Source organism: Equus caballus, unplaced genomic scaffold (genome assembly GCF_041296265.1).
Source record: "Equus caballus isolate H_3958 breed thoroughbred unplaced genomic scaffold, TB-T2T haplotype2-0000563, whole genome shotgun sequence".
Classification (NCBI taxonomy): Eukaryota; Metazoa; Chordata; class Mammalia; order Perissodactyla; family Equidae; genus Equus; species Equus caballus.
This window is the reverse complement of record NW_027221926.1, coordinates 1-16,454: the sequence shown is the minus strand read 5'-3', so window position 1 is coordinate 16,454 and position 16,454 is coordinate 1. Positions and strand designations below refer to the sequence as shown.

At 39.7% G+C, this 16,454-nt stretch overlaps 1 protein-coding gene across 2 annotated transcripts in view; it reads left to right on the top strand.

The window, feature by feature from the left end:
• Positions 1 to 15,912, top strand: part of LOC138922178 (protein phosphatase 1L-like) — a 43,063-nt gene extending 27,151 nt beyond the window's left edge. Inside the window, exons 2-4 of one of the 2 annotated variants that reach the window (XR_011435257.1) lie at positions 67 to 141; positions 1,807 to 2,001; positions 13,957 to 15,912. Coding sequence is in view for 1 of the 2 variants with exons in the window: in XM_070258998.1 (XP_070115099.1) it covers positions 67 to 141 (75 nt within the window). In the remaining variant the exon portion in view is untranslated. Of the gene's footprint in view, positions 1 to 66; positions 142 to 1,806; positions 3,456 to 13,956 lie in introns of those variants that run through there. The other variant, XM_070258998.1, reaches the window with a different exon arrangement.
• Positions 15,913 to 16,454: the final 542 nt, after the last annotated feature.

Here is a 16,454-nt window from a genome sequence, read left to right as displayed (position 1 = left end):
AACGGTTTGTAGATATCTACAAAGTGTCTGACTGGGACATTGACTGGGGTTGTGTTGACTCTATAGGTCCAGTCGGGAAGAGCTGACATCTTCATTATACTGAGTCTACTGATCATGGAAGTGAAATACGTCTCCTATTAGGTAGGTTTTCTTTGCCAGCTTTCCACAGCATTTGGTAGTTTTCTGATACAGATTTGTCTTTACTTGTTTATATTTTTACACAAGGATTTTATTTATTTTCCTTTTGTACCCTTTTGTGAAGGGTATTTTCTTTTCTTTTAAGTTCCCCTCATTCATTGGCAGCACAGAGAATACGCACCGCGTGTTGCATTTTGACCTGTACTTCTTGTTATCATAATCCACTCTCCTCAAGGCCTGGGATACTGTGCCCATTTCCGTTTGAACTTCAGAAATTAAGGGACTGAACAGTGTGACCACTGAGCTGCTGTGCCTCGGCTTAGGAGTCCCTGCTTAGCGGTAGCCAGCTTGCTCCCCGGCCGGGGGCACAGGGCTCACACCACCGCCTTGTTCTCACCAGGGCCCCAGAGACCAGGGTGTGGCGCTGGGTGTGCTGCCCATGGATGCTGGTTCCTGGCCGCAGTGAGACAAGAGCTTCCTGTCCCCAGGATCGATGTGCCGCTCCCTGGGGAGGAGGATGCTCCCTGCCCGCTGCCGGCCCAGCAGTGGCCTGGGTGCCTCCTCTGACCTTCTCCTTTGGTCGTGCGCACAGAGCTGCATGGTCTGGACTTTTCCTGGGGCTTGTTCTCTACTCCCTCAGGGCGTGTGTTCCTGAGGCCTGTTGTGCACAGGATCGTCCTTTACGGGGCTCATGGGGCGATCACAGCCCGCTGTGCTGTGTCACAGGCTCGCGGGGTTTGTGGGAGGAATTGTGCACAGATTCAGACACACAGGTGCCCTCGTGAAAGGATGTGCGAGATGTCGGGCCTTCCCGGGGAAGGAGCTGGGAACACAGGACACGTCTGGAGACTACAGAATTGCTGGGCGAAAGGGAAAAAGTGTACAGATAGACACGCACTACATGAATTGTTGATGGGTAATTTTTCCTGTAACGAGAAAGTAGCTGAAAAAATATTGCAAAGGTAAAGATGACGTATTAATACACATTGTTTCAATATTTTAAGTATATCAGAGTGAGGAGTTATTACAGTTTTACTTTCCTGGCTTTAAAGGAAGACAAATTATCTATAATATATTTAAAATACACTTCTTTGCTTATCTTGCTTTCAAATGAGAATATTACCATGATTGGCATTTTCTCATAACAGAGCTACAATCTTAAATATTTTTAAATATGAGCTCGTTGAAACATTTTTGCAGGATTCCAATGTGGCCAGTATTGTTAAACATCAATAATGAATCCAGGCCCCAACCAAATTATTGGTAAGAATCTGATATGAATATATCATGAATCAGTTTTAGACAATCCAAGCACAATGGTGATTTTTAAAATAACAGCATTGCATGCTGCTTAAAGCATTTAACATGAAATATACTCAACTTAAAGCTTCATCATATTAAAGACCTAAGACAATGACAGTTTTGTAAATTAGATACATTCATTGCAAACAGATTTTCTCCTTTAAAAATGTAAAATCTGAAAACATCTTAAGTTTGTATATGTCCATTCAAAAGGTAAAAGTAAGATATCTATACCTTAGTTTTATTATAAACGTCTTTCCCAGCAGAATTGATATTTTTATCTGTAGCTTCTTCCTTGCTCACTCCTTTATTTTCTTGTTGTTTATTGTGTAAATCAGAAAGTATGTTTCTGCGTCTCTCTCGCAGATTTCAGTTCCTTTCTCACGGCGGCCGTGGGCAAGGGGTGCGGCCTTGTACTCGGCGCGTCTTCATCTGGATCAGGAGTTTTCGCTGAGAGCTCCCTGGACAGTTTCCACTTGCTGCACACAGTCATCCCGTCATGGGAACTGCGTACAGATCTGTGGTCTCTTTGCACCAGGACACTTCTGCTTTCAGCCTGGGGTATTTCCCAATTTCATTTTACATTACATCTAATTCTAATAAGATAATATGTGATTTTCAGGTATGTATTATAAACTAACATGTTTTATACATATGTGTACACGTATTTCAGCATTTGCTAAATGTCGTTAGTTGTGGGACGGTGGCTGGTTGCATTTGATCTTGATGACCATTGGGGCACCAGTAGTAACCCTGGTGGGAGCACAGGCCAGGTGGTCAGCAGTGGAGATGGCGACAAGTGCTCAGATTTTAGATGCGTTTTTGCCAGATTCACAGGTGTGACACCTGTGCTGTCACACAAGGTCCTTCGTGCAGAAAAGCCCTTCCTTGATTTCCTGCTCCATTGTTGTCATCTTGAAATTCTTTTTACTTCACAGTTTTATTGACATATAGTTGATGTAATATAACATTGTTTGAGTTTAAGGTGTACAATGCAATGATTTGATACACATGTATATTGTGAAATGATTACCACTGTGAAATGATAAGGTTAGTTAACACCTCCATCACCTCCCATAATTACCATTTATTTGTGGGGAGAACATTTCAGAGCTACTCCCTTAGCAACTTTCAAGTATACAATATAGTGTGTTAACTATAGTCACCATCCTGTCCATTAGATTCACTAGAGCTTACTCATCATGTAACTGGAAATTTGTAGCCTTTGACCAACATCTCCTCATTTCCTCTGTAACTAAGCAAAAGGGGCGCCTTCTGCTCACCACAATCTCATGCCAGTCAATTGCACACAGGCCTGTGGCTGAGAAAGGAAAATTTATGCAGTTAGCTAGCATAATCGGAAGATGGCGGACTAGTGTCCGAAAGAACCACCTTCCAATCCTACAGAACCTTGAGGCAGTTTATGGAGGGGAGATGGGCAGGGAAAGAGAGGGTTTAGGGATGTCAACCATCTGGTGTGACAAACTGCAAGGCGCCGATTTATCTCTTTGGTCTGTCATTCATGATGGGTAGCAGTGCAGGATTTTTCTTTCTGGAGGTTGTCATGTTCCTGGGGAACTCAGAGAACAAAGTTGTCTTGTCACAGCTGGAGGATGTACATAAGCAAGAGTCTCAGAATGAGCAGGTGATGTATTTTGCACCAGGGAGAGGTGCTTAATCACGTAGGCTGCGTGCAGGCGAGAAGGTATTCCCAGAGACTAGTGAGTCAGGGTCCTGGTTACAGAATTGCTTCCTTTCCTAAGCTGGCTTCCCTCATGCTAACTTCAGATCTAGCTGTTAGACTCCCACCACCAGCCCCTGGCAAAAACCATTCTGTTCTGTTTCTCCGAGTTTGGCTCTTTTAGATTACACATATAAATGAGATTTTACAGTATTGGTCTTTCTCTGTCTGACTTATTTCACCCAGCATAATGCCCTCCAGATCCTTCCTTGTCACAAATGGTAGGATTTCCTTCTTTTTTTATGGCTGTATAATATTTCCTTTTCTGTATATACCTCATGGTCTTTCTCATTCATCTGTTGCTGGACACTTCGTATGTTTCCAGGTCTTGGCTATTGGGAAGAATGCTGCAGTGAACATGCGAGTGCAGAAATCTCTTCAAGATTCTGATTTCGTTTCCTTCGGATATATACCCAGAATGGGTTTGCTGGATTACATGGTAGTTCTGCTTGTAATTTCTTAAAGGTGTCCAGTGTGTTGATTGATCCATTTATGTATTTCATATGATTACCATCATAGCTGTAGATAACACTTCTATCACATCACATGATTATAACTTCTTTTGTGGTGAGAACATTTAAGAACAGATCTCTTAAGAATTTTGAAGTATATAATCTAGTGTTTTTGCCTGTAATCACTGTGCTATGCACTGGATCTTGAGAACTTATTCCTTTTCTAGTTGCACGTTTTTACCCTTTAACAACATCTCCCCAATTCCCCCACCCCTCTGCCCCTGGTAACCACCATTCTACTCTCTGTTTCTATGAATTCAACATGTGAGATTCCATATATGATGATGTCATACGATATTTGTCTTTCTCTATCTGGCTTATCTCACTAAGTAGAATGCCCTCAAAGTCCACCCATGTTGTTGCAATTAGCAGGATAGCCTTCTTTCTCATGGCTGAATAATATTCCCTTGTGTGTGCATACACCTCATTGCTTTATCCATTCATCCATTGATGGACACTTGGGTTGTTTCCATAGCTTGGCTATATTACTCGCTGTAATAAACATGTGAGTGCAGATATCTTTTCCATATCCTGTTTTCGCTTCCTTTGGATGTATAACAGGAAGTGGGATTACTGGAGCATACGGTAGTTCAACTTTTAGTTTTTGAGGATTCTCCGTATTATTTTCTATAGTATTTGAACCAATCAACATCCTCACCAACAGTGCACAAAGCTTCTTTATTCTCCACAATGTGGCCAACACTTACCACTTGTCTTCTTGATGACAACTATTTGAACAGGTGTGAGGTGATAGCTCAACGTTGTTTTGATTTGCATTTCCCTAATGATTAGCGATGTTGAGTATTTTTTTAATGTACCTGTTGGCCATTAGGATTTCTTCTTTGGAAAAATATCTATTCAGATCCTCTGCCCATATTTAAATCGGATTATTTTGGGTTTTTTGCTGTTGAGATGTATGAGTTCCTTTTATATTTCGGGTACTAACCCCTTCTCCACTCTACAGTCTGTGAATTGTTTCTCCATTCCGTACGTTGTTTTTACATTTTCTTGATTGTGATTATGCTGTGAAGAAGCTTTATAGTTATAGTTTACAGCTATATAGCTTTATAGTTCCAATTGTTGATTTTGCTTTTGTAGCTTGTGCTATCGATGTCATATCCAAAACGCAATTGCCAAGACCTGAGTCAGGAGCTTCTTCATGTATTCTCCCAGGAGTTTTAGGATATCAGGACTTAGGGTTAAGTCTCTAATCCACTTTGAGGTAATATTGTGAGTGGTGCAATTTAGGGGTCCAATTTCATTTTTCTGCCTATGAGTATGCAACGTTTCCACCACTATTCATTGAAAAGACTATCCTTTTCCCATTCACAATAGCATCAAAAACAATAAAATTTTTAGGAATACATTTAAGCAAGGAAGTGAAAGAACTGTACAATGAAAACTACCAGACTTTGGTGAAAGAAATTGAAAAAGATAGAAACACGTGGGGAGATATCCTGTGTTCATGGACTGGAAGAATGAATACTATTAAAATGTCCACAATCCCAAAGCCATCTCCAGATTCAGTGCAATCCCTATCAAAATTTCAGTGGCACTTTTCATAGATAGATACAGAAAAAACAATTCTAAAATTGGATGGGACCACAAAAGACCCCAAACAGCCAAAGCAATTTTGAGAAGGAATAAATCTGGAGGCATCACACTTGCTGACTTCAAACTACATTACAAAGCTATAGTAAATTATGCCAATGGGATAGTGGCACAAAATGGGCCTAGAGAACAAGGGAGCAGAATAGGTAGCCTAGAAATAAACCTCTGCATGTGAGGTCATGTAATTTTTGATAATGGAGCCAAGAACACATAATGGGGGAAAGCATATTCTCATCAACAAATGGTACTGGGAAACTGGGTAACTCCTTCTAATGTTTTGAGGAACTTCTAAACTGTTTTCCATCATGGCTGTACTAATATATATTCCTAGCAGCAGTGCAAAAGGATCTCCTTTTCTCCACATCCTTGTCCACACCAGTTTTCAACTATAGCCATTCTAACAGGTGTGAGGTATTATTTCATTGTGGTTTTGATTCACATTGCCCTAACGAGTAATGATGTTGAGCATCTTTTCATGTACCTGTTGGACGTTTGTACGTCTTCTTTGGAAAAACATCTGTTAAGCCCTTCTATCCATTTCTTACTCAGACTGTTTTGTTTTTGTTTTCTTGTTATTGAGTAGTATGAGTTATTTATAAACTCAGAAGATGACTTGCTAATATTTTCTCCCATTTTACAAGCTGCCTTTTCATTTTGTTGATTATTTTGCTGTGTGTAAGTTTTTAGATAGTTGTAGTCTCATTTGTTTATTTTTGCTTTTCTTGTCTTTCCTTTTGGGGTCATATCCAAAACGTCATTGCCGTGACCGATGTGAAGGAGCTTTTCTCTTATGTTTTCTTTTAGGAACTTTATGGTTTCAAGTCCTACATTTAAGTCTTTCATCCATTTGGAGTTAATTTTTGGGAGTGGTCTAGTTGGGGGTCCAATTTCCTTCTTTTGTCTGCGGTTAGCCAGTTTTCACAACACCACTGACAGAAGAAATTATTCTTTCCCCATAGAGTATTCTTGGTTTCCTTGTGAAGGATTAGTTTACCATATATGCATGGGTTTCGCTGAGGGCTCTTGATTCTGTTCTGTTGGTTTCTGGGTGTGTTTTAATGCGGGTATTATACTGTTTTGATTACCATAGCTTTGTGGTATAGTTTCAAATAAGGAAGCGTGATGCCTCCAGATTTGTTCTTCTTTCTCAGGATTGCCTTAGCTGTTATTTGGGGTCTTTGTGACTCTATAGATATCACTGAAATCTGGTTGATTGATGGTGCTGTTGAGGTCAACTGTGTTGTTACTGATTTTCTGCCTGCTGGATCTGTTCATTGCTAACAGAGTGATGCTGAAGTCTCCATCTATGATGGCGGATTTGTCTATTTCTCCTTGCAGTTCTATCAGTTTTTGTCTCACACGCTTTGATGCTCTGTTGTTAGGTACGTAGATAGTAAGGATTATTACGTGTTGGAGTATTGACACCTTTGTTATTATGGAATACCTTATCCCTGATCATTTTTCTTGTCCTAATGTCTGCTTTGTCTGAAATAATATAGGTATTCGAGGTTTCTTTTAATTTGTGTTAGCAGGATATATCTTTGTCTATCCCTTTACTTGTAATTTGTGTATATCCTTAAAGTGGGTTTCTTATAGGGAACATATAGTTTATTTTGTGTTCTCTGACAGTCTCCATCTCATAATGGTGTACTCAGACCATTCACATTTAGTCTGGTTATTGCTGCATTTGAATTAATATCTGTCACGTTTGTAATGGCTTTCTACTTCCTTCTTTTCTCTTTCTCTGCTTTAAACTGAACATTTAATTTTATTTCATTTTGTCTCCTTTCTTAGAGTATCAATGATAGTTCTTTCTAAAACGTTTTTAGTGTTCGTCTTAGACTTTGCACTATATGTTTACAACTAACCTAGGTCCACTTTGAAATAACGCTATACTACTCCATGGGTCGTGCAAGTCCCATGTAACAGGATATTCGCAATTCCGCTCCTGCATTCCTTATAAAATTGTTGTCGTTCATTTCACTCATGCCTATGCTGTAATCACATCATTACTATTAATTTGAACAAACTTTTACCTATTAGGTCAATTAAGAATAAGAAAAAGAAAAGATTTATCTACCTTCATTGATTCCTTCACCAATGCTCTTCTTTACTTTATATAGAGTCGAGTTTCTGACCTATATCATTTTCCTTCTCCCTGAAGCACTTCTTTTTTTTCTTTTTTTTTTTTTACTTTTTATTAAGATGATGATAGTTTACAACCTTGTGAAATTTCAGTTGTGCATTATTGTTAGTCATTTTGTAGGTGCTCCGCTTCACCCTTTGCGCCCTCTCCCCACCCCCCTTCCCTTGGTAATCACCAATCAGTTCTCTTTGTCTCTATGTTCACTTCCACGTATGAGTGGAGTCATACAGAGTTTGACTTTCTCTATCTGGCTTATTTCACTTAACATAATACCTTCAAGGTCCATCCATGTTGTTGTGAACGAGACGATTTTATCTTTTTTATCGCTGAGTAGTATTCCATTGTGTATGTATACCATAATCTTCTTTATCCAATCATCTACGAGGTTGATGGATGTTTAGGTTGCTTCCACATCTTGCCTATTGTAAATAATGCTGCGATGAACATAGGGGTGCATGGTGCTTTTGGAATTGCTGATTTCAAGTTCTTTGGATAGATACCCAGTAGTGGGATGTCTGGGTCGTAAGGTATTTATATTTTTAATTTTTTGAGAAATCTCCATACTGTTTTCCATAGTGGCTGCACTAGTTTGCATTCCCACCCGCAGTGTATGAGAGTTCCCTTTTCTCCGCAACCTCTCCAGCATTCATCACTTTTTGTGTTGGTTATTTTTGCCATTCTAACAGGTGTAAGATGATATCTTAGTGTAGTTTTGATTTGCATTTCCCTGATGACTAGTGATGGTGAGCATCTTTTCATGTGTCTATTGGCCATCCATATATCTTCTTTGGAGAAATGTCTGTTCATGTCCCCTGCCCATGTTTTGATTGGGTTGTTTGATTTTTTGTTGTTGAGCTGTTTGAGTTCTTTATATATTATGGAGATTAACCCTTTGTCAGATAAATAACTTGTAAATATTTTTTCCCAACTCGTGGGCTGTTTGTTTTTTTCAATCCAGGTTTCCCTTGCCTTGAAGAAGCTCTTTAGTCTGATGAAGTCCCATTTGTTTATTCTTTCTATTGTTTCCCTCGTCTGAGGAGTTATGGTGTCTGAAAAGATCCTTTTGATACTGATGTCAAAGAGTGTACTGCCTATATTCTCTTCTAGAAGACTTAGTGTTTCAGGTGTAATCTTTAGGTCTTTGATCCATTTTGAGTTTATTTTTGGGAACGGTGAAGAAGAATGGCCAATTTTCCTTCTTTCACATGTGGCTGTCCAGTTTTCCCAGCACCGTTTGTTGAAGAGACTTTCTTTCTCCCTTGTAGGCCCTCAGTTCCTTTGTCAAAGGTTAGTCGTCCATAGATGTGTGGTTCTATTTCTGGGCTTTCAATTCTACTCCATTGATCTGTGCACCTGTTTTTTGCACCAGTACCATGCTGTTTTGACTACTGTAGCTTTGTAGTGTGCTTTGAAGTCAGGGATTGTGATGCCTCCAGCTTTGTTCTTCTTTCTCAGGATTGCTTTAGCAATTCAGGGTCTTTTGTTGCCCCATATGAATTTTAGGATTCTTTGTTCAATTTCTGTAAAGAATGTCATTGGGATTCTGATTGGGATAGCATTGAATCTGTAGGTTGCTTTAGGTAGTATGGACATTTTAACTATGTTTATTCTTCCAATCCATGCGCATGGAATGTCTTTCCATTTCTTTATGTCGTCATTCATTTCTTTCAGGGAAGCCTTGTAGTTTTCGTTGTATAGGTCTTTCATTTCCTTGGTTACATTTACGCCAAAGTATTTTATTCTTTTTGTTGCTATTGTGAATGGGATTGAGTTCTTGCGTTCCTTTTCTGTTATTTCGTTGTTGGAGTATAGAAATGCTACTGATTTATGAATGTTGATTTTGTATCCTGCAACTTGCTGTAGCTGTTGATTACTTCTAATAGTTTTCCCATGGATTCTTTGGGGTTTTCTATATATAAGATCATGTCGTCTGCAAACAGTGAGAGTTTCACTTCTTCATTGCCTATTTGGATTCCTTTTATTTCTTTTTCCTGCTGAATTGCTCTGGCCAAAACCTCCAGTACTATGTTGAATAAGAGTGGTGAGAGTGGGCACCCTTGTCTTGGTCCCGTTCTCAGAGGGATGGCTTTCGGTTTTTGCCCATTGAGTATGATGTTAGCTGTGGGTTTGTCATATATGGCCTTTATTATGTTGAGGTACTTTCCTTCTATACCCATTTTATTGAGAGTTTTTGTCATAAATGGATGTAGGATCTTGTCGAATGCTTTCTCTGCATCTCTTGAGATGATCATGTGGTTTTTGTTTCTCATTTTGTTAATGTAGTGTACCACGTTGATTGACTTGCGGATGTTGAACCATCCCTGTGTCCCTGGTATAAATCCCACTTGATGATGGTTTATAATCTTTTTAATGTATTGCTGTATTTGGTTTGCCAAACTTTTGTCGAGGATTCTTGCATCTATGTTCACCAGTGATATTGGCATGTAGTTTTCCTTCTTTGTGTTGTCCTTGTTAGGTTTTGGGATCAGGGTGATGTTGGCTTCATAGAATGTGTTAGGGAATGCTCCACCTTCCTCAATTTTCTGGCATAGTTTGAGAAAGATAGGTATTAAATCTTCTTTGAATGTTTGGTAGAATTCTCCAGAGAAGCAGTCTGGTCCTGGGCTTTCATTTTTGGGGAGATTTTGGATTGCTGTTTTGATTTCTTTGCTTGTGATTGGTTTATTCCGATTCTCTATTTCTTCCTGCTGAAGCACTTCTTTTAATATTTTGTGTATGGCATGTCTGCTGGCAAGCAGATCCCTCAGTTTATTTGAGAAACTCTTCAGTTCCTCTTTCCTTTTGAAGGATGGCTTCACTGGATGTAGAATTCTCCTCTTCTCCTGCATGTCTTCTAATGAGAAGGGCACTGTACTTCTTACCCTTTTTGCACTAAAGGCTTTAGCTCCTCTTGGCTCTTTCAAGAGTCTCTCTGTCTTTGGGTTTCTGCAGTTTGAGTATATGCCTAGATGTAGATGTTTTGGTATTGGTTATTTGTGGTGATCTCTGAGCTCCCTGGATCTGTGTTTTGGAATCGGTCATCCCTTTGGGAAAGTTCTCAGCTATTGTTACTTCACATATTTTTCTTCTCCTCTCTCTTTTTCTTTTCCTTCTGTTATTTCCATTGTGGATAGGTATTACTTTTGTAATTGTCCAAAATTTTCCATATCCTGTTTCCCCCCACACACTCCCATTCTCTCTTTTTGCATTTCAGTTAGGAAAGTTTCTATTGGTGTATGTGCAGATTCCAAGATCCTTTCCTCAGCCTTGTCCATCAAAGGCATTCTTCACTCTCTTACAGTGTTTCTGGTTTACAGCATTTTCTTGTGTTTCTTTCTTACCACTTCCTCTCTCTTCTTACATTCCTCATCTGTTGTTGCATGTTGTCCGTTTCTTCCATTAGTGTCCTTAGCATATTAATCACAGTAATTTTAAATTCTAAGTCTGATAATTCCAAAATCTCTGCCATATCTGAGCACGGTTCTGATGCTTGCTCTGTCTCTTCTGACTGTATTCTCTCTTGTCTCTAGCATGTCTTGTTTTTTTTGAAAGGTGGACATGATGTACCAGATAATAGAAACTGAGGTAAATAGGCCTTTAGCTTGAGGTGTCATGTTAACCTGGCTAGCGTTCTGGCTGTGTGTCTAGTCTCTACTGTAGTGGCCACTGTACATGACAGGGCATCAGATTCCTCTAATGTCCTTATTTTTTGTCTCCTCTCTTGCCCTGAGCTTCTTTATGAACTTTTTCATATGGTCTGTACCTTGTGGCTTTTCTGCTTTCATTAGTGGGTCATAACATATTAGAAACTATCAATCTAAAAAAAAAAAAAACCTCGCTCTTCGCTCACTGGAATGATGATAGAAACCACCAGGGCATCAGTAAGAACTTCTTTGTTTTATAGCTGCCGTGGGATTTATTGCATCAGGAAAACAGGTAGCGCTAAAGTGGAGTTCGGTAAGGGTTCAGGGTGTATACAGCACGTATTTCTGTTTAAGAGCTCTGATGCTTTACGTGGGCTGGACTGAACTTTCGGAAGTGTAGTCTATGTAAAGAATATTACAGACACGCCAGGTTTTGTCTATAGTCGCCTCCCTCACTTAACCGTGGACTTCATGTCTTCTTTGCCATAGGAAGTGGAGAGGCTGCCGGTTTTTAAGCCTGTGCCTTTGTCCTCACAAGCCCTGGGTGGACTGAGTGGGAGTCAGGTACACAGGTTGAAGATGCTTTATCTGGGACTCCTCTTAGTATTGTCATAAGTGCTCCTTTATCTTTCTCATTCCTGTTTCTAATGTGGATACTCCCAAATTAGTTCTAGGTGATAATGTTTTACTTCTGCTGAGAATGATCTTTTATTTCCCTGACCTCTTTCTTTATTTAGGAGATATTTTACTTTTTAGAGTATTTGGAAAATACTGTATATTTCAATGAATATTTCCCCATATATAAAGCCTGCCATCTAACATTGCTTAAATTGGTACCTCTGCAATAAAGAGAAAATAAATTTTTCTTTAATTTGTATGTTCTACATGCGCTTTGCTGCTCCTTACTTTATTCCTAGGAGTTACCCAGTAGAATTGAACTAATTAGCAATTTTTATTTCTATTGAAACACTAGAAAAAAGTGTTTGTGGCACATGGAATTTGTAGTTAACTTGGTCCTCCTAAGCATTTTTATAAGAACTGCCTAGCCTAAGTCCGGGCTCTGCAGTGAGGCTGGTCTCTGCCCAACAGGGAGAGCAGAGTCCTCCCTTGTCACCCATGGGGAAGAAACGGAAAGAGCCAGGTGCTGCTGAAGAAGCCGGAACGTAATTTCCAGTTAAACGTCGCTTTTTAATTTGTATTTTAAAATCACATGAATCAAGTTAGACTATGACCAAATATGGCTTATTTCAGCAATGAGGCTAGTCAGATATTAGAAAATCTATCATCGTAATCCATTGTGTCTCCAAAATGAAGGAGAAAGTCCCACGATTACATAAATAAATAGAGAAAAGTAATTTGGTAAACTTTAGCCAGAATTTCTAATAGAAAGTCTAAGTAAAATAGAAATAGAAAAAAAAAATACCTCAATGTAATACTCGGTTTCCAAAAAACTGTCAGCAAAGGGTACGCTAAGTAGCAAAAGACTGAAACTATTTTGAGTAAAGCCGGGACTATACAGACTTTCCTACGATTTCATTATTATTTGACATTGTTTCAGATATTCTAGATCTGATCTGTTCAATAGGGTAGCTATTAGTCACATGTCGCTATTTACATCTAAAGTAGTTAAACTTCAATAAAATTTAAAGGTTTCTCAGTCTCACTAGGCACACTGAAAGTGCCCTACAGCTACGTGTGCCTAGTGGCTACTGTGTTAGCACAGCTGTAGAACATTTGCATCATCAGAAAACTCCATGGGCCATGCTGTTCTAGAGAATGAAGTCAGAGAAGAATATCTGTATGTATAGTATGAAAGATGAGATTAAATGATCCATCTCTTTTGGTTAACATATGTTTATATACGTAGACAACCCAGGAGATTTTAGTAACCAAAATGTATAATGAACGAGCCAATTTAGATCCAACAGAAACACACAATGAATAATTTTCTGTGTTATAGCTGTATACACCTAGAAAGGGAAATGAGACAAACATTACATTTACAAGAGCTGAAAAAACAACTCACAAGCCAGACACAGAAATAGATCTACTGCCTGATTTCACTTATGTGTGGAATCTAAAGTAGTCATACTCATAAAAGCAGAGTAGAGTGGTGGCTGGGTCTAGGGGGGTTGGCGGGAAATGGGGAGACGTGGGTCAAAGGGTACAAAGTTCCAGGGCTGTAGGATGAACACGTGCTGGTGATCTAATGCCCAGCATGGTGACTGCAGCTCACAATCCTGAATCGTGTCCTTGAAATTTGCTGAGAGTTAATCTTCAGTGTTCTCAGCACAAAAAAATCATAACTGTGTGAGGTGTGGATATGTTAATGAGCTTGATTCTGGTAATAATTTCGCAAAGTATACATATATCAAAACATCGCCTTGTAGTCTTTCTAGTGAAGACCACGTACCCAGAAGCTCCAGAAAAGAGGAGAGACTTATTCCACTATAAACATTAAAAGTGTAATTTTAGAAAGAGAAATATAAATCAATTTATTCTGATATTTCCACTTCAACATTAAGACTAAAGAGTTTGTTCTCAACTTCCTTAATTTTATATTCATCTCTCTTTTATGCTGAAATCTCAGATGCTAATTACATTAACATAATTATTTCTTTACTTTCTTCTACGATATATATCTTACAGTTTAAAAATAACAATTCCAGTATTATTACTAACAAATATGATTATTGAATGTCATTTACAATTTCTTTTGGATTCCTTTTGTCTTTGGGGTATCTCCTACCAGTTTTGTGCAATTCCTGTGCCTTAAGAAACCTGGAATAATTCTCTCTGTTGCTCCTGCCAACAGCTGATTTATATTTGAGTCATTTGTTGTATTTTTTTTTCATGTTTTAGGAATTTTTTGGTGTAATTTTTATAATTATGAAAATAATTCCAAAGTGAAAATGATGAAACACATTCGGAGAAGTCTAGCTTCCCCTCCTGACCCCCAACCACCTATTCCTTCTTCTTAGAGGTAACCATTTTTATTAGGTCTTAGTTTCTACTTCCATTGTTTATTTTGAAAACATAAACAAGTAGTCATATCTGGTCTTATATTGCCCCTTTGTTTCGTGAAAAGTACCTCCTGTAATACTGTCCTGAACCTTGCTCGTTCCCGTCCTGGTGTGTCCTGGAGATCAGTCCGTAGCAGTATATGGAAACCTTCCTCATTTCCTTTGACAGCTGCATGGGGTTCCATTGCTCCAATGCACCATATTTTATCCAGGAAATCTTTTATGATGTGACTCTTGCTGGCAAAAGTTATTGCTGCTGGGTGTGTGGGAAAAAAGTACTCCGAAATAATAGGAAATATATATTTTGGCCTCTGCTCCCAGTTCCTGGCACAGAGCTCCTGAAACCTTGTGCTCTCCTAAATGATGGAAGCACCAGTAGCATCTTCTGTTCTAGCATTTGTTCTTTGAGCCTGGGTCCTGACACAGAGCTCCCGAATCCTTTGTAATTTCCTGGGTGATAAGAGCATCCCTTGTTCTAACGAGGTGACTCTTCATGGGTTCCTGAATAACTTCAGGATCTGAGCTCATCACCAGAAAGGCCAAGGGGTGATTAGAAGTTTGGCACTTTCAGTCCTACCCGATCCTCCAGGAAGGGCAGAGGGTCAGGAAATGGAATTAGTGTCCATCAGACCTATGTGATGACGCCTCCATAAAAATCCCAGTAGTACAGGGTTTGGAGAGCTTCTGAGTTGGTGAACACGTTTACACACCAGGAGGGTGGCACATCCCAAACCCACGAGGACAGAAGCTCCTATGCTCAGGGCCCTTCCTGACCTCGCCCTATAAATGTCTTCATCTGGCTCTTTATCCACATCCTTTATTATGCCCTTTAATAAACCCGTAAATGTAAGTGTTCCCTGAGTTCTGTGAGCCATTCTAGCAAATTGTCACACCCAGGGAGGGGGTCATGTGTGCCCCAGTTGATAGCTGGTCAGTCCGAAGTGCAGGTGACAAACTGGCCCTTTTCAACTAGCGTCTGCAGTGGGGCCAGTCTCGTGGGACTGAGCCCTTAACTTGTGAGCTGTGGTGCCCACTCTAAGTAGTCAGCGTTAGAACGGAGTTGAATTGGGGAAGCCCAGCTGGGGTTGGAGGATGGCTTGGTGTGTGGAGCACTGCCGGGGTCCAGCCTCGGCAGAGTCCAGGTTCCCACGGGAGAGATGGCGCCGGCGAAAACCTGAGGGAGGGGGAAATAAAGAGGACGTGAGACTTGGGTTGGTGTTAGCAAGTCCGCCTTTACTGTGCACAAGTGTTGTGTATATATTTTTCAGGATTAGTACAGAAATGGTTCTATGAATATTCTCAGAGACATAAGGAAGTAAAAAACGAGCACAAGAATATTTATTAGCATTCTATTCTATAGAGCATAAGGTTAATGGTAGTCTTCTCCGCAATTAACTAGTGTTTGTTGTCTCTAAGCTAAAGGCGATAGGTACCTAGACACCTGTTGTAATTCATGGCAAAGTTAAATCAAAGAGAGAAGGTCCAGGCCTCCGGACAGGACAGCAGTCCGTCTGGTTGCATCCTGGTGGAGCCATCCCTGCCTCCCTCAATCATTTACGCCATTAGTGTAGATGGTTAATGGGAACAAAAGGCGACTCCAGGGTGTCTTATCCCCAGGGCTATCTGCATTCTCAGCGGGCAGTTAAACATCTTTACTTTTTCGTGCCCTTTAGGGGGTGGAAGCATTCCTTTGTCTTTTAGATTGTAGAGCTAACAGTCCCTTAAGCACACTGCCGGAGAAAGTATCATTTTGTTAGTAAAGTAAAGGGCTGAAAAGCTAAGCTAAACTATATATCTTCAGGATAAAAAACAGAAATAAGTATAAACATAACCTTACTAGAAAGCGTGCATATAATTCAGAAAATATCAGGGGTGTCAGCGGCCATTCTTCACCGAGGGGCATTCTTGCACCCCTCGGCCATTCTACTCATCAATCATTTATTATTTATTGCTTTTAGGAGAAAACCTCTATAACATTTTAACAGAAAGCAGAAGGTCCAGAATAATATGTAGATACTTCTTGATCATCCAATCAACCAACTTAGAAGGACGATGCATATATATATTTAGACAAAGAACTGGAGGGAGAAGGAAACATTAAGCAGACAGAGGCCATAAACCTAACTCGACATCTTATCTGGGCAGGATTCCTTTCCGATTGTCTCAAATGGACTGTGTGCTCCTCCCATAATTAACTGAAAAATATCTTGAAAGTTACCTGCAGGTGGTCACATTCTCTTACTATATCTAATTTTCCCAGGAGGTAGTGCCTCCCAAGCAGCCACCCCAAAGGAGTGAAAACTGGAGGTTAAGAAAGGAAAAGGAATGAAGGGCAAT